The sequence below is a fragment of the Clarias gariepinus genome, chromosome 27 (assembly GCF_024256425.1).
Source record: "Clarias gariepinus isolate MV-2021 ecotype Netherlands chromosome 27, CGAR_prim_01v2, whole genome shotgun sequence".
Taxonomy (NCBI): Eukaryota; Metazoa; Chordata; class Actinopteri; order Siluriformes; family Clariidae; genus Clarias; species Clarias gariepinus.
In genome coordinates, this window is record NC_071126.1 from 1,377,603 (window position 1) to 1,401,683 (window position 24,081).

General features: G+C 37.3%; 2 protein-coding genes across 2 annotated transcripts; both read left to right on the top strand.

Annotated features, from left to right (window-relative positions):
* Nucleotides 1-2,128: 2,128 nt before the first annotated feature.
* Nucleotides 2,129-4,070, top strand: paqr8 (progestin and adipoQ receptor family member VIII). Its single transcript, XM_053489360.1, has 2 exons — nt 2,129-2,264; nt 2,870-4,070. Exon 2 carries the CDS (start codon nt 2,879-2,881, stop codon nt 3,947-3,949), a length of 1,071 nt encoding a protein of 356 aa, XP_053345335.1. The 5' UTR covers nt 2,129-2,264; nt 2,870-2,878; the 3' UTR covers nt 3,950-4,070.
* Nucleotides 4,071-6,439: 2,369 nt separating this feature from the next.
* On the top strand, nt 6,440-15,911 carry LOC128515291 (uncharacterized). The gene is made up of 6 exons (XM_053489412.1): nt 6,440-6,509; nt 9,390-9,534; nt 11,436-11,490; nt 12,226-12,277; nt 14,175-14,285; nt 14,934-15,911. The coding sequence occupies exons 2-6, from the start codon at nt 9,416-9,418 to the stop codon at nt 15,539-15,541; spliced, it is 945 nt and encodes a 314-aa protein (XP_053345387.1). The 5' UTR covers nt 6,440-6,509; nt 9,390-9,415; the 3' UTR covers nt 15,542-15,911.
* The last annotated feature ends 8,170 nt before the right edge of the window (nt 15,912-24,081 follow it).

Genomic DNA, 24,081 nt, shown 5'->3' on the forward strand with positions numbered 1-24,081 from the left:
GATTACTGAACAGGGAGTGTGTTTGGCTGACAACAAAAAAGTACAAGTTAGTGTAAACAATGCATAAACGCAAACTTTTTCATATCCTCTTTTTTACATTAATTGTAATAAGATGAAAAGTCAGTAGATTTAAAATCTTGTCCTGAAGTAGGTAAATGTGTACAATTCACTCGTATTTAGCCACCAATACAGTGGAATCCAATTCCATATAATGTCACACCAAACTAAATTTTGTGAAATTACAGTTTAAAAAAGTACTGTAAGGGGTTCCTCTTTGTTTCAGGCAGACATGTACATACAGTGGGCTTCAACCTGAAATAATATCACTGATTACATTATAGCCGATCAGTTTATTTTGTAAGCAGCATGGGTGACATTTTGCTTTTAAATAATTTCACCACAGAATGTTTTTTTAAACATTTAGTTAAACAAACTGCACTATCAGTTGAGACTCAGTCGCTGTTTCAAAGACAAAAACCTGTAAAAATGTGAATTTCAAATATGCACTCCTTCTTAAAAACGCCATCCACACCCATAACTCATTCATTCGAATTCTCTTCATTGTAGCTGCCGGGTCACATAGTACAAATTTCTGTACATATATTAGATTCAGATTCCTTTACTGTATTGTTATTGTACAAGTACAACGAAATTGAGGCACAAGGTAAAAACGTTACTGATAAAATAGTAATAAATAATATAGAAAAAAAATTACATTAAAAAAATAATAATTACAAAATAAATATATACTAAAATAATAATAAAATAATAAATAATAATGTGTGTTTATTATTTATTATTTATTATTATTTTATAATTTTAGTACTAATACATACATAGTGTCACATATGCTGGTAAACAAAAAATTTGCACTTATTTGAACACATAGTAATGGGACATATTTCAGACTGGTGTTCAGTATAGTTTGTAAACATAATGATCATTATTTTTACCTATTTGAAACATAAGTAATGATAACTATTGCACCTATTTGAGACTGGCGTTCAGTATAACAATAGCTTTTTAGTAGAAGCCACTAAACAGTCTGGTTGTTCTAGTTCGAACTGACCTGTAACGCCTGCCTCAGGACAGGAGTTCAACATATGGTGTGATGAGTGGGATGAGTCCTTCAAAATATTTTTACCTTCTGGAGGCCACAGGAAATGAAAATGTCCTCCAGAGCTGCTCGTTGTGTTGTTGTATTTTTTATTCTCTCTGCAGATCTGATGATTCTTTCCAGGAGCTTCCTATCAGCTGCAGAACTGCTACTGTAGTACACAAGAATGCTTTTAGTAGAAGTGGTAAAAGTTCACTTATAGTACATTTTAAATAGTGATTAAATTCATATATATTATATACTGATATAATGTCTCAATTCATAAATGTGTGTATTCCTATTTCAAGTATCCACCATAAACCTTCCATTACTTAACTATTTTATAATTTATTTATTTCAAACTATTCATTCTTGTTGTCACTGTTTCACTACACACCATTTGAGGTGAAACAGTGTTTCTGGAGAAAAGTCCTTCTGCAGCTGGAGTGAAACCGGGGATTATTCCATCAGTCGAGGTATAATCTCCCACAACATACTGTAGCTGAATGCCGTTTGGTGGAATTTGTTAGCTGTGGTTTCATGCAGGAGAGAAAAAGAGAGAGAGAGATGTTTGATAGTAGTCATTTCTACCTCATTGTGCTCAGAAACATTTCTTTCTGGCTCCATTCATTATTTTTAGATCTTTACAATTCCATATTTCAGTAAAATATTAGCGGGCAATTTTGCTTATTTTATTTCTGCAAAAATCAAAAAATTTGCCAAAAGAATAAGACAATGTGAAAGATGTAAATTGTATTGTTTGTTTGTTTGTTTGTTTGTTTGTCTTTGTTTTGCCTTATTGTAAACTTATCATACAAAACATTGGATCAATTGGACAAAATTAAAGATATTTAATGACAAGGTGTCATTCTTGCAATATAGTAGCACATTTGCATTTCTATCTGGACTAAGTGCTCTTCATGGGTGGTGAAACTTGACTGGAACTGACTCCTCCCAGCTACCGAAACTTGCAGCTCACCTCAGCTCGGTTTGCAGCTCACCTCACCAGTTCAGTTGTGGACACATCCGAGGCTGAGCCGCTCTATTGCTGGGGATAATGCCTGCACACTCACAAACACTGCACAGAGCCCAGAAAGGAGATCAGCGTATTGTTTCTTAAACTACTCAAGAGTGAAAAGTGCTTCTCCAAAAGTGTCAGCAAACACAGGTGAGGTCATCATTAAGAGATCATTAATCATGCTTTATATTTATTAGAAACTTTAACTCTAAATCAGAGTGGAATGTTTTAGTGTGTCTTTGTAAAAGTCTTTAGGTATATTCCTTGATGCTTGGGTGTAAGACAATAAAGTAACAATGAATAGCCTGTAGATATCTGAAAAACAGGGATGTGTCCTGTAATAAGAGCTGGAGACTCACTGAAACAATACAAGCAGCACTTAAGGCTAGACGTTCCTTGTCTAATCAAAATGCATTTCTATTGTGCAAGAAAGGTGCGACAAACAGGTAATGCCGATTACTTACCTGAGCATGGAAAGGCAGCATGTGTTCATGCTGGTATCATGGATAAGGGAGTGATTATGCACATTTCAGTTGTTTCTTGTTTACCTGATAACTGAGTCATGTGCTTAAAATACCAGAAATCTGCAAGTAATTTAACTTGAATTTATAACTTTTAAAAAGTTGTTGCTACACTTGCATGCGCAGTCCCCACTAGCCTTTTGCTTTTTCTCTAAGTAGCAACTTCATACTTTAGTATCTTAATACCACCTTTCTCTGAACCTTCTTGACCCTGGAATTTTTTTCTCTCTCCAGGTTACCACGATGTCAAGCGGAGTTGTAGGTCGTCTGAGCACCTTGACGATCGATATTAAGCAGTTACTTGGCCTGCCTCATCCCTTCCTTTCTCTTCAACCCTTGCCGGCCCCTCAGGCCACAGTGGGAGCCTCAAACGTGCCCAGCTTGTTCCGTGAGCCCTATATCCATTCAGGTTACCGTCCTGTAGGCCAGCCGTGGCACTGCTATGCGCTCAGCCTCTTTCAAAGCCACAATGAGTTGCTGAATGTCTGGTCACACCTTATAGCTCTACCCGCTGTGCTGCTGCGCTTCTGGGTCTTTGCTGCAACAAGAGACCTGCCTCTGGACGCCTCATCGCTGCCCCTTTGCCTCTACATCCTTTCAATTCTGACCTACCTCACATGTAGCACTCTAGCCCATTTGCTTCAGTCTCACTCAGAGCTCTCACACTATTCCCTCTTCTTCCTGGATTATGTCGGCGTGGCTGTGTATCAGTATGGCTCGGCATTGGCAAATTATTTTTACTGCGCTGAGGAGGAGTGGAGCCAGAGCCTGGTAGGGACATTGTTTCTGCCTGGCGCTGCTCTACTAGGATGGTTGTCATGTGCCAGCTGCTGCTTTGCCAAGTTGCGCTATCGCCGTCCGTACCCGCTGCAAAGGAAGATCTTTCAGATTGTGCCTGCTAGCCTGGCATACATGTTGGACATCAGCCCTGTAGCACTCCGGTTAGCCACTAGATCCTGGCATGAGCCTGTGCTGGTGCTGCATGCCCTGCAAGTGACCTTCTTCCTGATGGCTGCCTTCTTCTTCTCATGCCCGGTACCTGAACGCTTTTTTCCAGGGAAGTGTGATATTATAGGACATGGACACCAGATCTTTCATATCTTTCTGGTTATGTGCACTATGTGCCAAATGGAGGGGATTTTTCAGGATTTCTTGGGGCAGAGGAGCACGGTAGTGCAGCTGCGTGGAGAGTCGAGCATCTGGCTAGCCACAGGCTTTTTCATTGTCCTGGTGCTATGCAGTACACTGACAGCAGTTGGAATGAGACAGAGTGTCCAAAGGCAGCTGCAGAAAGAAAGAATGAGGAGCGAATGAAGACAAATTTGGGTGTTCCGCAGGGCTACCAAACGGTGCTGTTCTAACACACATTAGATTCAGGACACAAAGAGTACTGTATGAATATGGGTAAGGATGTGCCTTGTCATATAACCTGTTATACAAGACGGCTCTATGCATGGCTGTATGACCTCAGTATTAAAAAGGTAATATTGGAGTTGAGAATGTATGGCAACCAAGAAATGTGTTTGCATATGTTTCTAACGCTTACATGTGTTTACTCCAAGAATATAAACAACCTTAAATTACTTAATAACACAACCCTAAAAATCGCCTAATAACCCTGATAACCCATTTCTGCTGCTTATGGCATGTTTACATAATTTAATAGTGTTGTCTCATAATGCATATAGAACAGTCATTATAACCTGTTGCTTAGCTAATATTCCTTGCATTATGCATTTATGAGTCTATGTGACCTATTTTCTACTAATCCTTTTCAGCCTGGGTCTATTTAATCACTTAAAAAGAACACAGGAAAAAAAAAGTTAGATTTGAAGGAATGTGTGAACAAAGGAATCAATTTTATTTTTTGAGACTAAAGAGTCTGTTAGATGCTAGCTCGAGAAAGGAGCAGATCAGATTAGTTAATCAGATTTACCTCAGAACCTCAAGAATGTGCCCTTCCTCTCAGTTCAACTGTTAGCAGATGCAGGAAACATTTGCATTTGCGGGTTGTTGAATTTTTTATTTCTATTCATAATGTACTGTATTAAGTTTAAAGGATTGTTATTACCTCATGTGGGTGGTAATGAAAGAAAGCTATATTAACTCTCTGGAGTGTGTGTGTGTGTGTGTGTGTTATGGATGCTGGTATTTTGCCTGATCGTCAGACTTTTCAAATAGAAAGTGTGTTTTCCATGTGACACAGAGTATAAAAAAAAAAAAAAAAAAAGTTTTCAGGCGTACTAATTAAGTGTTCCATCCCCACTGTGAATCTGTGATCAAACTGTATACTGTAAACAACACTTAAATTAAATAAAGCAGAACACTTCATGATTTTAAATAACACATTGTCATGCATTGATGTAGATACAGCAGTATAAGAATTATTGTGTTATTATTATTGCGCTGCACAGTATTGGTGCTTATAATCGCATATGAATATATGAGGCGGTGGTTGCTCGGTGTGTTAATGCTGATCAGAAGGTCAGCAGCTTGAGCCCCAGCTCTACCAGGTTTCCGATGTTGGCCACTTGAGCAAGAACTTTAACCCTGTCTGCCTTCGGGTCGCCGTATAATGGCTGACCCTGCGCGCTGACTCCAGCATCCTAACAGTAGAACATGCAAAAAATAAAGAATTTCACTGTGTAGTAATGTATATGTGACAAATAAAATCTAAACTAGAACACAGCAAACTTTAAGAGTGTGTATGACAGATAGATACTCGGTCTAATTAGTTACAGTACACGTACACTATATGGAGACAATGTTGTACATACTTGCCCGTTACAGTTTGGTGTACTTTCACAAAAACTACTCCTGCAAAGTTAAATAACACACAATTGTATAGGATGTCTTGGTATGCTGGAGGATTAAAGTTTCCATTCATTTGAACTGAGAGGCCCAAACCTGTTCCAGCATAACAATGCCCCTGTGCACAAAGCCAGCTCTATGAAGACATGGTGTGTTAAGGTTGGAGTGGAGTGAACACCTTTGGGATCTGGAACACAAACTGCACCTCAGACGGACTTATACAACATCTAATACTCTTGTAGTTAAGTGAAGACAAATCACCACAGCTACACTCCAACATCTAGTGAAAACATTAGTCAGAAGAGGGCAGCCTATTACAACAGCAAAATGGCACCAAATCTGTAAATGCTTGTTCAATAAGCACATATGGGTGCACTGTTCAGGTGTCCACATACTTTTGGACGTATAGCATAGTTTTGGGAAAAGGGAACTATCTAGTAGGCACTAAATATACAGTCTGCTCAACATATTTAGGTACAAATATATTTAGGTCTTTCTATTTGTGCTCTGTACACCACCACATTGGATTGGAAATGAAACACTCCAAATGTGAGATAAGTCAAGACTTTCAGCTTTAATTCATGGGGGTTTACAAAACTATTGCATTAACCATTTATCCATTTTCATACACACAACCAGTTTGGAGGGCTCATAAATAATGTAACAAACTAATATCATTAAAAGCATAAAGATTGCCTTTAATACTTGGCTGAAGTATTTTTTATTTTTATTTTTGCAATGATTGGGTGAAGTCTAGAACCCATGGACATGTTTTTGGACCCATGTCAGTGCATTATAGCAGGAACAATACAATATGTAGCTCCTAAGTAGTTACACTACATTAAACGGAGGCAAAGAAGAACTGCAGCATTTTTCTAACACTTGTCTTGATCACTGAGTTGAATGATAATAGCTCTGAAGGATTACACAACAAACAGGTAGGAGTGGCAAGGTATGACTGACTCTACATCTGGGAAGTTTGCAGACAAAATATTGACAGTCAGGTCACACGGGGTGTTGGCGACGACGTGCAGCACTTATCCTGATGTCACTGGGACTACGGGTAAGAGAATTTTCTGCCCAGATCTACTATATTGTTTTAAACTAAGCACGATAGTGTAGGTTGTTGAGTATTGTTCAGTATGTCACCATTGAGTAGTGTGTGTGTGTGTGTGTGTGTGTATAGCATACACACTTTGTTGTTTAGTGTGTGTTCCAAGAAATGTTAAATGTCTAAGATGTGCTTCCTCTGTAAGCTCTTGTTTGGGAAGCTACAGTGGAAATAGCTTCATAAAATTCGACCTAACTGACAAATCACCTAACTTTTCTCTATTAGCTAAGCATCCTAAAAAAAACAAAAACTAATGATAAATATGTATGTACAGCTTCTAACATATTACAGTTAAGTAGGCAAAATTACAAGATGGCTTTATAATTGTATTTATTCCTATATGTGAAAAAGCATGTTTCTCTTTGTGTTCACATAAATCAAAGGTGTGACCTGGAATGGAAGAGGGTTGTCTTCCTGTTGTGAAGTTTTCAGAAAAATCCCCAGCGTTCAATACCTAGAGAGTTTGTTTACAGTTTATAGTACTGTGTAAAAGTCTTAAGCCAACCCTCATTTTTTTTCATAATAAATTAAATGATGTAAGTTGAAATAAATTAAAGAAATGAGAACAAATGTTTTACTGTTTTACAGGCTGCAAAGTGCCTAAAGTTACAATTTTAGAATAGCTTCTTACATAACAACCTCAGCAGCAACTTCATTTCTCCTCTCATCCATTTCAACCACTCAGCATTCAGCATCACCAGTATACTTATCCCCAACCTGATCAGCTGTCACCATCTGCACCTGTTTCTCAATAGTTCATGCCTAAAGTAAGATGTTTTTGATGCTTTAAACAAGTCCGATATACAAAGGTCCCACTCCACAGCGCCGAAATGAGGGAGACACCACAGCACACCCCGAGGGGTCCTGTGGTGTCACAAAGGAAAACTACATACTATTGGGGATAATGTTTTGCATTGTAATGGTATGACTGATTAGTGCACCTTTAAATTAATGTTATCTTAACTGATATTATTTAATGCAAAACTATGAACATAACAATTCTTGTATTAATAGACTTTACAGTCCCACTAGGCCTGTCTGTACTCTCCCACAATCCTCACAAATTTCTTAAATTAAATAAACACTTTTTCAAACCCAACAGCAATACGACAGAAGTTCTCCTCATAGGGTCAAAATCTACTCTAGCCAAGTCTAACAGGTTCTCACTCTGCATCAATGGTTCCTCATTTTCTTCCTCTCAACAGATCAAAAACTTGAGACCAATATCATTCCAGTCATTCCAGTCTAATATCAACAATGTCTGCAGATCATGTTACCTCCAGCTCTGCAACATTTCTTATCTCCTCCCATTCATAACCCACAAACCACTGTGGCTCTCATACATGCATTGGTCCCCTCCCACATTAATTACTGTAATTAATTTTTTAATCATCTAAATATCCTCCATAAACTTCAACTTATCCAGAATTCTGCTGCCAGTATCATAACCCGGAAACCATTATGCATCACATCATTTCCTCTCTTCAACAACTTCACTGACTCCTTATGAAGTACTATATAGAGTTTAAAATTCTTCTCCTCACTTTTAAAGCACATATCTTTTAGAGCTCTTTACAGTCACTTTTCAAGTGAAGGTCACTTCTAATATTTTTTATCGTTATTTACTACTTGCTGTTATTAATTTATTGCTTTTTCATTTCTTCATATTTTTGGATGACGACTTTGGTTGACTAGAAAGGCACCTATAATAAAATGCATTATTATTATTATTATTATTATTATTATTATTTACTTCATTGTCTTTCGGCTGTTCCTTTTCAGGGGTCGACAGAATCATCTGTCTCCATCTAACCTGCACTCTAACCTCTGCATTCCCTTCTCTCACACCAACTTAACAACTTCATGCCCTCACTCACTGCATCAAAAATCTTTTCTTTGGGCTCTAGACCTTTCTCTGGACCTCCTGTCTGGCAGTTCCAGTATCAGCATCCTTCTACCAATATGCTCACAATCTCACCTCAGAACATGTCCAAACCACCTCAATCTTGGCCCCTCTGACTTTATCTTTAAAAAAAAACATCATGGGTTGTTACTCTAATGGACTCATTTTTAGATTACTCTCCATTCTGCATGTACAAAAAAAATAATACAATCCTGCTTTTTGTCATTTTCCAATTTGTATTGGCCATGGCAAACAAGCCAATCAGATATTCCCCCTAATATGACCTCATATAATATAAGGGAAACCCACCCCCAACTTGTTGCTTAGCTCTGCTCTTAGACACAGAAAAAGTGCATTCAAAAGAAGAAAATGTGCTTAATCTGATGGCTTCTTTAGCTAGAGCATTAACACACACACTTTGGGGAACGCTGAGACTTATGAATAACAAATATGGGACCTCTAAATGTGTTTTATTCTGTCCGAGGTCCCATCTCAAACATTCCTCACTCTTCCTAAATAGATTCAGGATTAAGTTACTGTAAATATCATCCATAATCATTACAAAGTAATATACAGTATTATAGATAAAGCATATAAAGATAAATATACATATAAAGATAAAGCTATACTTTTAACAGAAACAGTTCAAATAATACAACAATACAAAAAGTGGTATGCTAATAAAGTTTTCCAAAATTAAGGGCAACATATTTTTTACATATGCAATTTATTTTTGGACATATTCTCTTCATTGTTAGAATTTATAAATGTGTGAATGTTGTCTGCCTTTGGTTTTTGAGCCTATTAATATATATTTCTTTATTCATCAACAGATTGTTAACAGATCCTAGTTCTTAACATATCCTTCATCTCAGACTTTATCTCTGACTGTAAAACTGTTCCTCTTTCTTGATTTTGTTCATATGTAGTCACATCAGGATCTGTATGGAGCGCTATGGCTGCAGACCTGGGTTGGATGTCAGGACACTCTGCCTTCTTAGACATGACCATTATCTCCATCCTCTTCCTTATTGCCTTTATCACACTCTACACACTCTGCACCACCTGTTTCAGGTATTATTTTCTTCTCTGCACGTATATAGATTTTTAGTAGCTTTTAGTAGCCCGTGAGCATTTTATTGTACCGAAAGTTTGTGAGACTGTGATGGAAATGACAGACAGTCAGTTTACTGTAACTAAATGTTAATCAATACATGCTTTTTACAGGTAAAAAATAGAGTAAACTAATTAGGAAAAGGGACAAATTCTTAATAAATAAATTATTCATAATTCATTCTTTCACTAATTAATTCCTTGAGATGAAAGGAACATCCAAACATGATTCAGACAAATCATAAAAGCTCCAAAACCGAAAGTGTTCAAAAAGGTAGGGTTAGGTTGACTATTTAAAATCTGGACAAAATTTCCACACCTGACCAGTGATAAGACCAAAACCCTTCGCATGTGTACAAAATATTTCTGGCAGCTGTTCATTGAAAGAATGAATCCAAACTTCCTAAGAAGTGAAATATATGAACCCAAACTGTGGAAACCTGGTCACAAAACCATTTGGATGAGGTGAGGCTGCGTACCTTAAAGCAGTATGAAAAAATATTTTCAGCAAGCAAATTTTTTTTTTATTGAAATCTATATATAAGTTATAAGAAAGTAAGAAAAAGTTAAGAAACTAAGAAAAACATATGCTTTGCAGGTCACTTATTGTAATTGTAATGTGTAATCAAGAAGCCATGGATCAATAAATATTTGTCTAAGAGTCACATTTGGCACTGGGGCTGGACTTTGGACACCTCTGGATGGGTGTGTCTTTGTTGAATGCTGTTATTGACAGTGTTGGCTATATTTCTGAGACTAAAAACAGTACAAATTGTGGCCCAAAAGTGTCTGGATCCATAAGCAAAAAATCAATTTAAATTTTATATAAAGTAGGGCTGCATCATTTGATTTAAAAAATCCCAATGCAATTATGAAAAAAATGCAATTGTGAAAAAATTAAAGGTGCAAATTTAATGCAGTAAGTAAGTATTAAATGTACCATTTTTTAGTCAAGCGTATTTAAATGGGCGTATTTAAAATAACGGCACAACTGATCTGGTTTTGGTTATGAGTTTTTCATAAAGACATAACTAAGCTGATCTACACACCATCATTTACTGGTAGTGTGGTCACCAGTATGTAATGAGTTACATTTTAGACAGAAGGTCATGTGTTCAAGTCTCAGCACTGCAAAGCTGCCCACAGCTGTATTTATTAGCAAGATATTTTAACCTTCACATCAGTATTCCGCATCAGCCAGTTGAGCTGTATTATGTATTACATTATATACTGATCCCTCCTAACATCAACACCACCACCAGGTGACTACAGTGTTCACCAATTGTTCACCAGCAAACTAGTAAAAGCAAATTCCACATAACAGTCAGTAGGTGGCGGAATTCACACTTCAAATTCTACACACCACTGTGGTTATCTAACACAATGCCATGTCATAAAAGTCTAATAAAACAACTCAAGTACAAAAAACATAAAATACAGTAAGGAAGTAGTGGAAGCCATATAAAATTAATAAATGTAAAAAAAACAGTATCTCCTTTTTACATAATTTCTAAGTATTTACATTCAGATTTATTATTTGAATTTTTTATTAGACATTTTAAAAACATTCTGCTGCAACAACAGATTCTTGGGTCTACTGTAGGATAATCTTGCTTCCATATTTACACTCTGTTACTCTTGTGGCTCGTATAACGGTATATTATATTATATATATTATATATATATTATAACGGTATATTATAAACACTATATTTTTACATGTTATATAATGTTTAGGTTTAAACAATTTATCAGTTTAGACTATCAAAAATGAAAGCTTTTTATTTCCATACCCTCATTAAACAAGGTTTCCTAGTACAGTTTGTTGATATGTTCTGACGCTGTCTGTATTATTACACTAGTGAGACTCCAGAAGGTCCAGAACAGAAAGAAATACATTCATCTCTCTCACTGAGTGTAAGTGAACAGTTAAATGTTGTGAATTCTGTTTATCTCCAGTACTGTTTTAGGGGAATGATTTTGTTTGTTAAACCTACGAATGATTCAAGCATAAAAAGATCTAAATTAAGGCATGAACCATTGGGAAACAGGTGCAGATGATGACAGGTGATCAGGCCGGTGGTTAATATACTGGTGGTGCTGAATGGTTGGAACAGACGAGAGGGGAAATGGGGTTGAAGGGACAAAAATGCCTAGAAATTATTTGTACATCACGTAGCATAACAATTTGCCTCCACTGGAAATAAGAGGCCCAAGCCAGCTCCATAAAGACATGGTGTGTTCAGGGAGGACTGGATGAGGTTGAGTGCCCTGCATCTCAACCCCATTGAACATCTTTGGGATGAACTGGACCCTCCTCATAATCTCAGCATCAGCTCTTGAGCTCCCTAATGCTCTTGTTGCTGAATCTTGTAGCTAAATCCCAATTAAAACAGTAAAGAGGGCTAAATCTGTGTCTAATGACCAGGTGTTCAGTGCTATTTATTGGTAATAACAGGAAAAAAACTAGCATTTAAAAAAATATATATTATAGTATATTGCTAACCATAACGGTTAGGTACAGAAAATATTTCTGTTTACTCAGGCAATGCAAGGCATATTGCATTATGCAACAAATTAAAGTTTGTCCATTTAAAAACTGATTAAAAAATAAAACTGAAGTTATACACTTGTCTGTTCATCATTTTCCAGGTGAATGTACAAGAGCCCTGGAGGACACACAGAACCATGAACAGTGCTGGAGGTTTGTCTTCTTGCTTTTGGTCTGTTTTTGCATGTGATGAACTCTTAATTAAAGATGCACTAATCAGTGATGTTTTTACTAATGACATGGAAAGATCTGATAAAACAGCACAATAAAGCTAAATGAAATATAATGTAAACAAAGCTACACTCAAAAAAATGAACATGGCTACCTGTTACATGTACTAAAATGTAATATGTGTTTTGTACATATTAATTTCATGTTTCCAAGATAAACATGAATAAATTATGTTGTATTTACCTGAAATTCAACAACTTAACATGTATTAGATTTAATCATGTTGAGATAAACCAAAGAGATCTTGTCACTATGAAAACCGGAAATAGCAAAACCGGAAATATCGCGAGAAGACATCGCAAGAAGAGAACACAGCGTGTTGAGAAGACAAACGTTTGGCGGGCGTGTGGAAAAGGTAAGCAGGAATTAATTCACATCTTTCTAAATAGAAACGAAATACTGAACATAAATGTCACCTGCTGTTTAGCGATGTTTAGTCACGTTATTTTGGTTTAAGCAATTTCTGGTATTTTTAATCACACTTAAAATACCGACGGTTATATGCGCGTGCTTAATCTGCGGTTCGGTTCTGGTTTCGGTCTGTTCTCATGAGTTGTGAATCGAGAGGAAGAAAGTATAAATATTTTTCATTTGATAAATTAAGTATCATGAATTTTAATTGAATCTATCTCTGCATTTTTTTACAGGAGTTTGTGAGTGAAAGTGTCCTGTCTGCATCTGACTTCAGGAGTTTCCTGACCAACCGTCTCTAACCGTCATATTTAAAAGTCATAACATACAGTTATAAAGTACAAAACTTTATGTTGGTGTTAAATTTTTTTTCTATGATTAATACTTATTTGTGGTGTTTTATGTTTTGTACATCTTTTCACATTGAGACTTTATTTGTAAGTTGCTGCTGGTGTAAAATAAAAACCTCCGTTTTATCTCGTTTGTCTTATGCTTCCTTCCTTCACAGAATTCTGTTGACCAGGTCTTGAAATTTAAATTTACTTGAGTTGGATCAACTTAATTTACAACTGAAAAATGTGTTGTACCAACGCTATTCATTTATGTTAACAGTATTAAATTATGTTATGACGCAGCTGTAGTAAATAAGTTAAATGAACCTAATAAAATTAATTTGACTGAACCTAAGAACATTAAGTTGGGCCAACAAAATTGCTTAATGCTGAAAGAAAGCCATTAAATCAGGTGGAAATTCTTTCCATAATTTAATTACGTTCATTCAACAAGTTATTTTTTTGAGTGTAGTGAAAGGGGATTTTCATTTTAGTCTCCGTGGTTTAGCCACGATGAAGACATGTCCCTTTTTTTAATTCTTATTATTCATGAATTCTGGGCTAAGACTGTCTGAGTCATCCAGGAGATCCAAGGACACAAGGAAATGGCCTGCTTTATCGAAATATTCCTTTATCATTCGAGCAATGTTTTTTCAGAAGAAAACCCTGAATAAACCCACATGTTGATCAACATGCCAGTATGCTGGTCAAAACATTGGCTTTTGTCTTATGTCAAAGCATTTAATTGGAATTAGCTTCCTTGGTAGAGAGGATGGTAAGTTTTGTGTCAGACTCAACTGTAAGAATTTTGGAGGTGGTCATTCATGCTTATATATATAGACTGTAGGTAGGAGGAGAAAAAGTGAAAGAATAAACGCTTCATTAAAGCTTAAATTTTATTCAATAAACTGAAAAACTGATAAGCAGTAAGACTGTCATAATATCCATATTAATTTAATGGAGATCATTGATCAAAGTTTTTTGTTATTATTGTTATTATTATTAATACCAATACATGCCTGTCACAGCCATGGTTCATGTACTGTTTAATGTGGCTGTTTCGGTTATCTTTGCAGTTCTAAACTCCATGGCACAAAGCAACATGCCACAGGTTCCAGCAGAGCCACAGCACAAGAACCAGACTATTGTGTACAGCCAACAAGATAATGTTTATTCCCATAACAGAGGTGAGAGGAGCTTTTATTATTATTATTATTATTATTATTATTATTATCCAGAAATTATCTCACTTTTTGGTTCCTTTACTGTAAAATAATATAAAAACTTATCTTAATTTAAATAAATTAACTTATCTATATAAATTAATTTTGATTGATTGATTGATTGATTAATTGGATTTTGATTTTGATTCGCCCATGCGAATTGTAGCTTCGTTTTCCTATTCATAGCCGACTGGACTGACACTTGGTGTGGTCTTAACCGTCAGATGTGGCACATCTGCTTCAAGGTTCGATCTGTTGTACAACCAACAACCATGCCCTATTTAAAATCACAGAGAGAATGTTTCTTTCCCATTCTGATGCTTGTTTTAAACTTTAGCAGATCCTTGAGACCATATCTACATGCCTACATGCAGTCAGTTGCTGCCATGTGGCTGATTAGATATTTGCATTATCGAACAGTTAAACAGGTATACCTAATGAAGTGGCTAGTGAGTGTATATCTACATATGTGCATAACGAACATTTAAATAGAGCGTTTGAAAAGGTTTTTAATTCCTGCATACCTTGTAAATGTCAATTCTCTTGGTGTTCATGTTTTTTTTTTTCTAATTATTAGAGCTCTTGCTAAAACCAGGCCTGCTTCCTTTACAGATAATTCAGTGACAACCAGGATACCAGCTAGTCCTGCGTTCTCTGTCAGATCCACAGCTTCGCTGTCGCCAGAAGTAGGACGTCCTGCTCTTCCACCAATTCCACCAATTTTCCAGATGATCCAGGTGGAACCGCTAATGGCGGCATCTTCACAACAGCAACCCAATACAATCAAAAATATCACACCTCCACCTGAACAACAATTAAATATGAATATTGGGTGTACTGGGACACTTAGTGAGGAGCATCCCTACGCATGTATAGGAAATGTGTTATTCAGTGGACCATCCTCACCCTTCCCCTGTAATGTAGCTGACGAGAAGCAATGGGAGAGCGAGAGTCATTACCAAATGGTAACAGAATATACAGAGTCTACCACTAGAGATGACCTAGCCATACTTCTTCCTGCGATAGACAGCAAAAAGGTGGAGGAGTTCGAATTTATGGATGATCAGCTAGTAATTACTACAGACAAAACTGCCATCTATGCAGCAGTAAACAGGAAAAACAAAAGTCAAAAAAGCATCAAAGAAGGTTCAGTTGTACAAGAAACAATGGTGTTGGATGAGGACGAAATCCCACCTGTTCCAGAAAAAATATTTGACTAGTGAGTAAAGATTGGACTTGGCAAGAAATTGAACACTTCTGATCCTTTAAAGGGCAGGGTTTAGGTGGTTTAGATGGTTTTTGTAGGCTTGTGACCTTCGCTGACTGCGTAGACTACAAAAGCCAAACCAAAACAAGATGGTCTGGTCTATGAAAAACGTCCTGCTCATGTCACCAGCTGTTTCTGCCATTACTGCCATTACGGTTCGATGCAGGCATTAGTTACTACTGTTGGTTAACTTTGTCCAGCTACACTTAACCATGTTTTATGAAAACCTGTCAGAGTGGATTTCACATAAATGCCCTGTTTTTTGTTTATTGTCATGTATTTATATGTTATATATTTAGTTTTTATAAAATATTTATTTCTAATATTGTTGGGTCATGTGTCTACCATCATCTCCTTCTGTCTTTTCCCTGGCTTACATAGAATCTTGGGATAGGTTGGGCCATGAAGTATCCACCATTGCATCCTTCACTTTCAGGCTAAAAAAGATTGCGATTAAAGGAGACTTCCAAATGTGACAGCCTTGATCACAATGCTATGTCACAATCTGGGTTCAAATACATCCTTCAAAGTATGCAGTTCTGGATTTGAGACACATGGGCAACAATTTCAGAGAAGTTCCGCTCCCATCTTTCTGACTGGTTAAATAGCACATTTCCATTTTAAAGCTATGGTCACTAAAACAGTGCATTTGGAACAGGAGGAGGAATTGCAGGGATGATGTGATTATTATTTCAGCAAGAACATTAATAGACACATTTTAGAGACCTGAAACTTGTGTTTACTTGTGTTATCCTTTTGCCAATGCAGAAGTAAAAGCTGCATGAATAAAAGAAATGAACATCCAATCTGCATTCCCAAACCTCTAAAATTGTTCAAAGAGAAAAACATCTATTAGGTGCCAGGCAAAAAATATATATATATAGCAACTAACAATCCGGAAGACATGTAGACATGGTAAATACACAGGGACCAGCCAGAGCCAGTTGTCTAGCCATTACAATATGGCCTTTCTCACAGTAGCTACATTTTCAATATCTTGTTACAATGTATTTTTACAAAAATATTTTAGACAGCAGTTAAACCTTTTTTTCTGAAGTTTATTTGTTGGAAGCAAGAAGGAATAGGCAAGCATAGGGACTTGCCAATAACACGTCCAGGTGCTATTGTAATAAGATACAGTATATACTACCATTAGTACCTGTCGTAGATGGGAAAAGAAACAATACCAGAAAATGCAAAAAAAATATTTATAGAAATAGTTAAAAGGTTAAAAATAAAAATAAACTGCTTTAATGTACAGTAATCAGTGATATTATTATTTCAGATTGAAACCCATGAACATGCCTGCCTGTCTCTTCTGTGTGGCAGGACTCTATGCCAAACTTATTCATACAAATAAATGAAATTTTGTAAGCCGTTTTTTTTTTTTTTTACCTCTTTCGTCGACAGCCAAATACACTCCCTATTCGGTAATTGAGTGAATCAGAGATGGGAAATTTAAACATACAGGAAGTTTAAACATACTGTACATTTATCTGTGCTTCTGTCTTCATAGTCTACTTGCCTTTAAAGTAAGCCCTGCTGGTTCATATGAACATGCCAGTTTTGTGTGATACTGTGACAAAATTTGGTTGGACAAACATACAGACTGACATACAGTATAAACATATAGACAGAAGATTTTCTGAGAGAAAGTCCGGCAATGTATGAAACGTGAAGATATCATTGAAAGTTCTGACCAATGTTTAGATAGATACAGTCTAATGCCAAAGTTTAGGCACCCCAGATTTTGGTGATTTTTTATTTGAAGAGATGTTAACACAGTCTCTCTGCACAATGCACAATATTTTCAGCAAACAATGATGCATAGTTACTTTTTATGTCATTAATTAAATAAAGATAAAAAATAAAAAACATAACTGTGGCACTGTGCAAAGGTTTTGGACATCAGTACTAAGTAACACCTCCTCTGGCAGATCTTTCAAGTCTTTCAATCCTTGTACCTGGGATTTTCTCCCATTTTTCCACGCAAAAAGCTTCTAGTTCTTTAATTTTCTTTGGTCATCTTGCATGCACAGCTCTTTTAAGGTCTACCCACAAATTTCTAATTATGTTTAAATCAGGGTACTGTGATGGCCATTCCTAAACCTTCAGCTTGTGTCTCTTAAAGTATTCCAAACTGGATTTTGAGGTATGTTTAGGATCATTGTCCTGTTGTAGAAGCCATTCTTTTTTCAGCATTAGTTTTTTTTTTTTTTTTTACAGATGGTGCGATGGAGTGGAATCCATTCTTCCCTCCACCTGTGCAATGTATCCTGTGCCACTGGCTGCAAGATGACCCCAAAGCATGATAGATCCACCCCCATGCTTAATAGTTGCCAAGATGTTCTTTTCATTAAACGCTGCTTCTTTATTTCTCCAAACATGCCTTTGCTGATTGTGGCCAAAGAGTTCTATTTTAACTTCATCAGTCCACAGCATGTGTTTCTAAATCGCATCAGGCTTCTGTAGATGTTCTGTTGCATTTTATAATGGGACGCAGATAAGGTTTTCTTCTGCTGACTCTTCCATGAAGGTCTTGTCTGTAAGCATCGCTGCACAGTGGAACCGTGCACCATTACTCCTGAGTCTGCTAAATCTTCCTGCAGGTTTTTTGCAGTCAAATGGGAGCTTTGATTTGTCTTTCTTACCAGCATACGAGCAGTTCTCTCCGAAAGTTTTCTTGGTCTTCCAGATCTCATCTTGGCCTCCACAGTTCCCCTGAACTGCCATCTCTTAATTACATTTCTCACTGTGGAGCTCACAGCAAGCTGACAATGCTTTGCTATCTTCTTGTAGCCTTCTCCTGCATTGTGGGCATCAATAACTTTCATTTTCTTACACAGCTGCTTAGAGAAACCCATGGTTGTTGAGTGTCTACAAGTGTGTGCACAAGGTTTCAAGAATCAAAAAGTTTGTACAGCTTTGAAATTGGCATTTACTAATGACAGCTGTTGCCATGCATCAGATCTAATATGCTGATTAAGGTCTGAAACCTTGTAAAAAATAATCTGAGTCTCTGGAAGTCTGAGAGTGCCCAAACTTTTGCACAGTGCCACAATAATGTTTTTATTTTATTTTTTTGTTCAATTTATGGCATAAGAAGTAACTATGCATTAATAATTGCAAAAAATATGTGCATTTTTTCCATTTCCAAGAGAGACTGTGTTAACATATTTTCAATAAAAAATCACCAAAATCTGTTATTTATCAAATAAGACTGTAGATAGATAGATAGATAGATAGATATTACTGAATGACTTTTAATGGTGGGCATTTTTTCATGGTGACCTTTTAATGTGTGATAGACACGTTTGTGATGTGTAATTGTTTTAGGGCTCATGTGTACAATCTATAAACCTTTAAACCTGTATCACTTGCTATGAGCGCTCCTGAATAACAGTGACATGATATGCATGCAATTTTGCCCTTTTTGCAGCTCTCTGACATGTTGAATGAGACCTCCTAGACTCTTATGCAAGGCAACTCAGAGATTTCGTAGGCAACTGCTGCAGGCAAAGTTGCACATCACAGATTAAGTCCTGCAATATTTTCAGACAGCCTCCGCAAAAAGAAGGGATTGATGAGCCCGTCGTTTCAATTTTCTGTACCATCCTCTGCATAACACTCTTTAGGGTATGTCAGTATCCTCTCAAATTAGCGACCCGATAGGTTCATACTATGAAGACATGCTGCTCATTGCGGTACACCACCATCCTGATGAGAATTTGGGTGACTGAGTGATATGGTACGATATTAAACGGTGCGATAACTGCCTGACACCTACCTTATTGGTCCGACGTGTTCAAAGCTCCATTTACTGAAAAACACATTCTACATTGTTTCGTTCAGATTGCTTCGTCCTAGCGAGAGTTGTCACAGAATATTCTGGGTCACTTTCGAGTCTTTCCTGTACAGTAACGTTAACTTTACAATAAACCATATACAGTATTAGCTTAGCTCAAGTGTAGGTCGAGATAAGGTATACTTTGATAATTTTTTTCATTAACCATTTTGTCATGCTAACGGTGACTGTGTTTCTGTTTTGTTATCCGCAAATTAGATGGCAGAAGCAAATCCACAAACTACAATTTTCATCATTACATGAGAAAACTCATCAGCCCTTCCAGCCGACTGATACAGAGTCAGTCCACCTACATTTATGTTTCTGAGAAGCAGGAGGAAACCCACATGCGCAGCCGCTATGCCATTGTGCGGCTGGGTATGATAAAAATAAAGCTCTAAAAACAGCAGAAAAATCTGCTGATTTTTTTTTTTTTTACATTTTACCCACACCATTTGCAGACAACATAGCACAGTCATGATCATTTCACCACAATCTTCATTCCCCTTTTCACACTTACAATAACACAACCATCTCACAAAGACGTCTAGGCTGTCCATGAAAATTAACAACTTAACAGGAGCGTCTTCTGATGAGAAGGGTTGAAGAACATCGCCATACAAGTTCATGGCTGTTAACTGAAGAAGTAGAAAGCCAAATTGAGGTGATTGTTTCCTGTGATACAATACAGTGTACACTGCAGAGGAATGGGATGCATGAGTGTCGTCCATGAAGGAAACCTCTCCTAAAGGCCAGGCACAAAAAAGCCCGACCAGGGCCCAGGCTGAAAAAGAAGACTACTAGGACGCTGTACCCTAGAGTGATGAGACCAGGTTAAACTGTATGGCAGCGCAAAGGTGAGGAGTACAAAGAAAATACAAGCTTCTAAGGCCACTGTTGCATTTCTAAAGAAGAACAGGTCAAACTAAATTACTAGTATTTCAAATAGCATGGAAGGAGAGCATCCTGAACTATAGAAAAGCTCTTAGTGTAGCTAGATCAACATATCTCTCCACTCTTATAGAAAATAACAAAAATAATCCTAGATTCCTATTTAATGCTGTAGCCAAATTAACCAGAAATAAGACCACTGCAGAAATCTCCACAACAACATCATGCAATAGGGAGGACTTCATGAACTTTTTTAATAATAAAATTGTAAATATTAGGCATAAAATTAAGGTTTTTTTAACCGAACAATGTAATTGATGCAGATGTTAATCTAGCCATGTCAGATCAGAACCTAGAATACTTTACTCCCCTTGAAGAGAATGAACTAATTTCACTCATCTCTTCTTCAAATTCATCAACCTGTATATTAGATCCTGTACCGACACATTTTCTTAAACAGATAGTACCAGCAATAACAGAACCCCTGTTGAGAATAATTAATTCTTCACTCAGCATTGGTTATGTTCCAAAATCTTTTAAATTAGCAGTTATTAAACCAATAATTAAGAAACCTGACCTCGACCCCTGTCAGCTGTCCAGTTACAGGCCAATATCAAACCTCCCCTTTATCTCTAAGATTCTGGAAAAGATAGTAGCGGAGCAACTATGTTCATCTTTACATAGAAATGGCATACATGAACTGTATCAGTCAGGATTTAGGCCTCATCACAGCACAGAGACAGCACTTGTTAAAGTAGTAAATGACATTCTATTGGCCTCTGATCAGGGTTGTGTAACTATGCTTGTATTACTTGACCTCAGTGCAGCTTTTGACACCGTTGATCACGCTATTCTTCTTCACAGATTAGAAAATGTAGTGGGAATTAAGGGTACAGCCCTCTCCTGGCTCAGATCCTATCTGACCCATCGTTATCAGTATGTAGACTTAAATGGTGATTATTCTGCATGTTCTCTAGTGGAGTTTGGCGTTCCGCGGGGTTCAGTTTTAGGTCCACTGCTTTTTTCCCTTTACATGCTTCCTCTGGGCAACATAATCCGTAAGCATGGTATTAGTTTTCATTGTTATGCTGACGATACACAGTTATATGTCTCAGCAAAACCTGATGAGAAAAAACAGCTTACTAAAATTGAGCAATGTGTGCAGGACATAAGAAATTGGATGCTAATTAACTTCCTTCTGCTAAATCCGGATAAGACAGAAGTTCTAGTCATAGGACCGCATACAGCTAGGAGTAAAATTTTAGATCACACCGTAACTTTACATGGCCTTTCTGTTCCATCAAATGCAACAGTGAAAGACCTTGGTGTGATTATTGATTCCAGTCTTTCATTTGAAGCTCATGTAAATAATATTACCAGGATAGCATTCTTTCACCTCAGAAATATTGCCAGGATAAGAAATTTATTGTCGCTAAACGATGCAGAAAAACTAGTTCATGCTTTTATCACCTCTAGGTTGGACTATTGTAATGCCTTACTGTCTGGTTGTTCAGCTAGATGCATAAATAAGCTTCAGCTAGTCCAGAATGCAGCAGCGAGAGTCCTAACTAGAACCAGAAGATATGAGCACATCACCCCTATCTTATCTTCACTTTATTTGCTCCCTGTGAAATTTCACATTGATTTTAAAATACTACTCTTGACATATAAAGCATTAAATGGTCTCGCGCCGCAGTACCTGAGCGAACTGCTAGTGTCTTACGATCCGCCACGCCTACTTCGATCAAAGGATGCAGGCTGCTTGTCAGTACCGCGTATTATGAAAAATACAGCTGGGGGCAGAGCTTTTTCTTACAAAGCCCCAAAATTATGGAATAGTCTTCCAAATAGTGTTCGGGACTCAGACACAGTCTCAGTGTTTAAGTCCAGGCTAAAAACCTATTTATTTAGCCAAGCATTTTTATAAATAGATTAGCCATAGGTAAAGGAGCAGATCTGGGGGACTCATGGATGTAGAGTATTATGGTGAACTGGTATGTTTGGATGCTGTCTTCCTCACTCTCATTGATCACTCAGGTTTGCTGACGGTGAGGTGATTGTTTGCTTTACATGTCAGGAAGCCCTCATGTCTGTGTTTCCTTCTGGCTCTCCCTTTTAGTTATGATGTCATAGTTAGTCCTGCCGGAGTCTCTGCTTGCACTCTACAGTTAATATACATTCACATTATACATTGTGTGACTGTGACCATACCTAACTACCATCTCTCCTCTTTTTCTCTTTCTCCCCCTCTTTCTCTTTCCTCTCTCCTCCTGTCTCCCCCTTTTACTCTTTCTCTCTCTCTGTCGAGCTACACATGTCGTTCCCGAGCTGCCAGTGATCCAGACTCCCTCTGCCCTCCGGACCTGTCTGACCCATCCTAGTGCCCCGCTTCTGGTTGAAGATCTCGTCACAAGGATGCCCCGTGTGTCTCTCTGGGATGCGTCTGGTGTCTGGGAATGATTCTCTCTACCCAGAAAATGGTTCTGGCCTTGACTGGTGTTGGCAACTGTTTCTCTGGGGACTTGACAGTTCGATAGTTCAGGACTGAAACTTCTTACAAGTCTACCTGGGTCTTCAATAACTACCTGGACTCCATATTAACATCAATTAACATCAGCTATTATAGCTGAACTGCCTCCCACCCTACACACTGTATAAATGCAGATCATTTACTGCTTTCTGTTTCACCCAGATGAGGATGGGTTCCCTGTTGAGTCTGGTTCCTCTCAAGGTTTCTTCCTATTACCATCTCAGGGAGTTTTTCCTTGCCACTGTCGCCCTCGGCTTGCTCACCAGGGACAACCTGACCATTTTGAATTTATACAAATTCACATTTCATACAAACTTAAATAATTTTTTTGACTGTGTAAAGCTGCTTTGCGGCAATGAAAATTGCTAAAAGCGCTATACAAATAAATGTATGAATTGAATTGAACAGGGTGAAAGTAATTTCAAGTGGCCAAGTACTGTATGTCTCCTGATCTGAACCTAATCGAACATCTATGGGGAATTCTGAAGAGATAAGTTGAGCAGGACTCTTTATCCAGTATCCAGGCAAAAAAAGAGAACATTCTTGAAAAATGGAAAAAATACCAACTTGTTAGCAACTTGCTCATTTCATGCACAGAAGACTTGGTGCAGTCCTTACAAATTATGAAGGTCATATAAAATACTACAGTAGATTTAGTATTTTTTGTTGTGTGGTCTTTATTTTCTAACTAATTTGAGTAAACTGAAACTTTTTTCATCTAAGTTATATTACAATATTAACCTTATTTTCATTTAATGAGCTAAACAAATCTTCTATAAAAGACTTTCCTTGTGGTCATTAGGATTAAAAACTTCATTTTTTCAAACGGGTTGTACTCATTTATCCTCAGCACTGCATTCCTAAAACAAAACAAAACAGAAATACAAGCAAATAAAATATGTAAAAAAAAAAGACAAGCACCAGGTTCCAGCCATTTGCTGATGATGTGGAAATCTTTGCCGTGCAGCCCAAATGTTCAGACTAGCTAAGCCAGTTCCTGATGACATAGAAGGGCATTGTGAGGAGTGTGAGTTAAACTGAGGATTTAGTCATCTAAGTTATATTACAATATTAACCTTATTTTTATGTAACTGAACAGTGTGACTGATAAGTAAACACTTGACAGGAAGCCCATGAGCTCCATCGTCTTGCTTACTGTATGTGATACCTCTGACAGCCAGGATGCCTCTGACAAATTCGTCCCAGTGCAGGCTGTACAGGATTGGCC

Coding starts and splice junctions, on each gene's coding strand:
- paqr8 (XM_053489360.1), top strand. CDS start 2,879: ATGTCAAGCGGAGTTGTAGGTCGTCTGAGCACCTTGACGATCGATATT.
- LOC128515291 (XM_053489412.1), top strand. CDS start 9,416: ATGGCTGCAGACCTGGGTTGGATGTCAGGACACTCTGCCTTCTTAGAC. Junction 11,491..12,225: donor ATTCATCTCTCTCACTGAGT/GTAAGTGAACAG, acceptor ATCATTTTCCAG/GTGAATGTACAAGAGCCCTG. Junction 14,286..14,933: donor TGTTTATTCCCATAACAGAG/GTGAGAGGAGCT, acceptor CTTCCTTTACAG/ATAATTCAGTGACAACCAGG.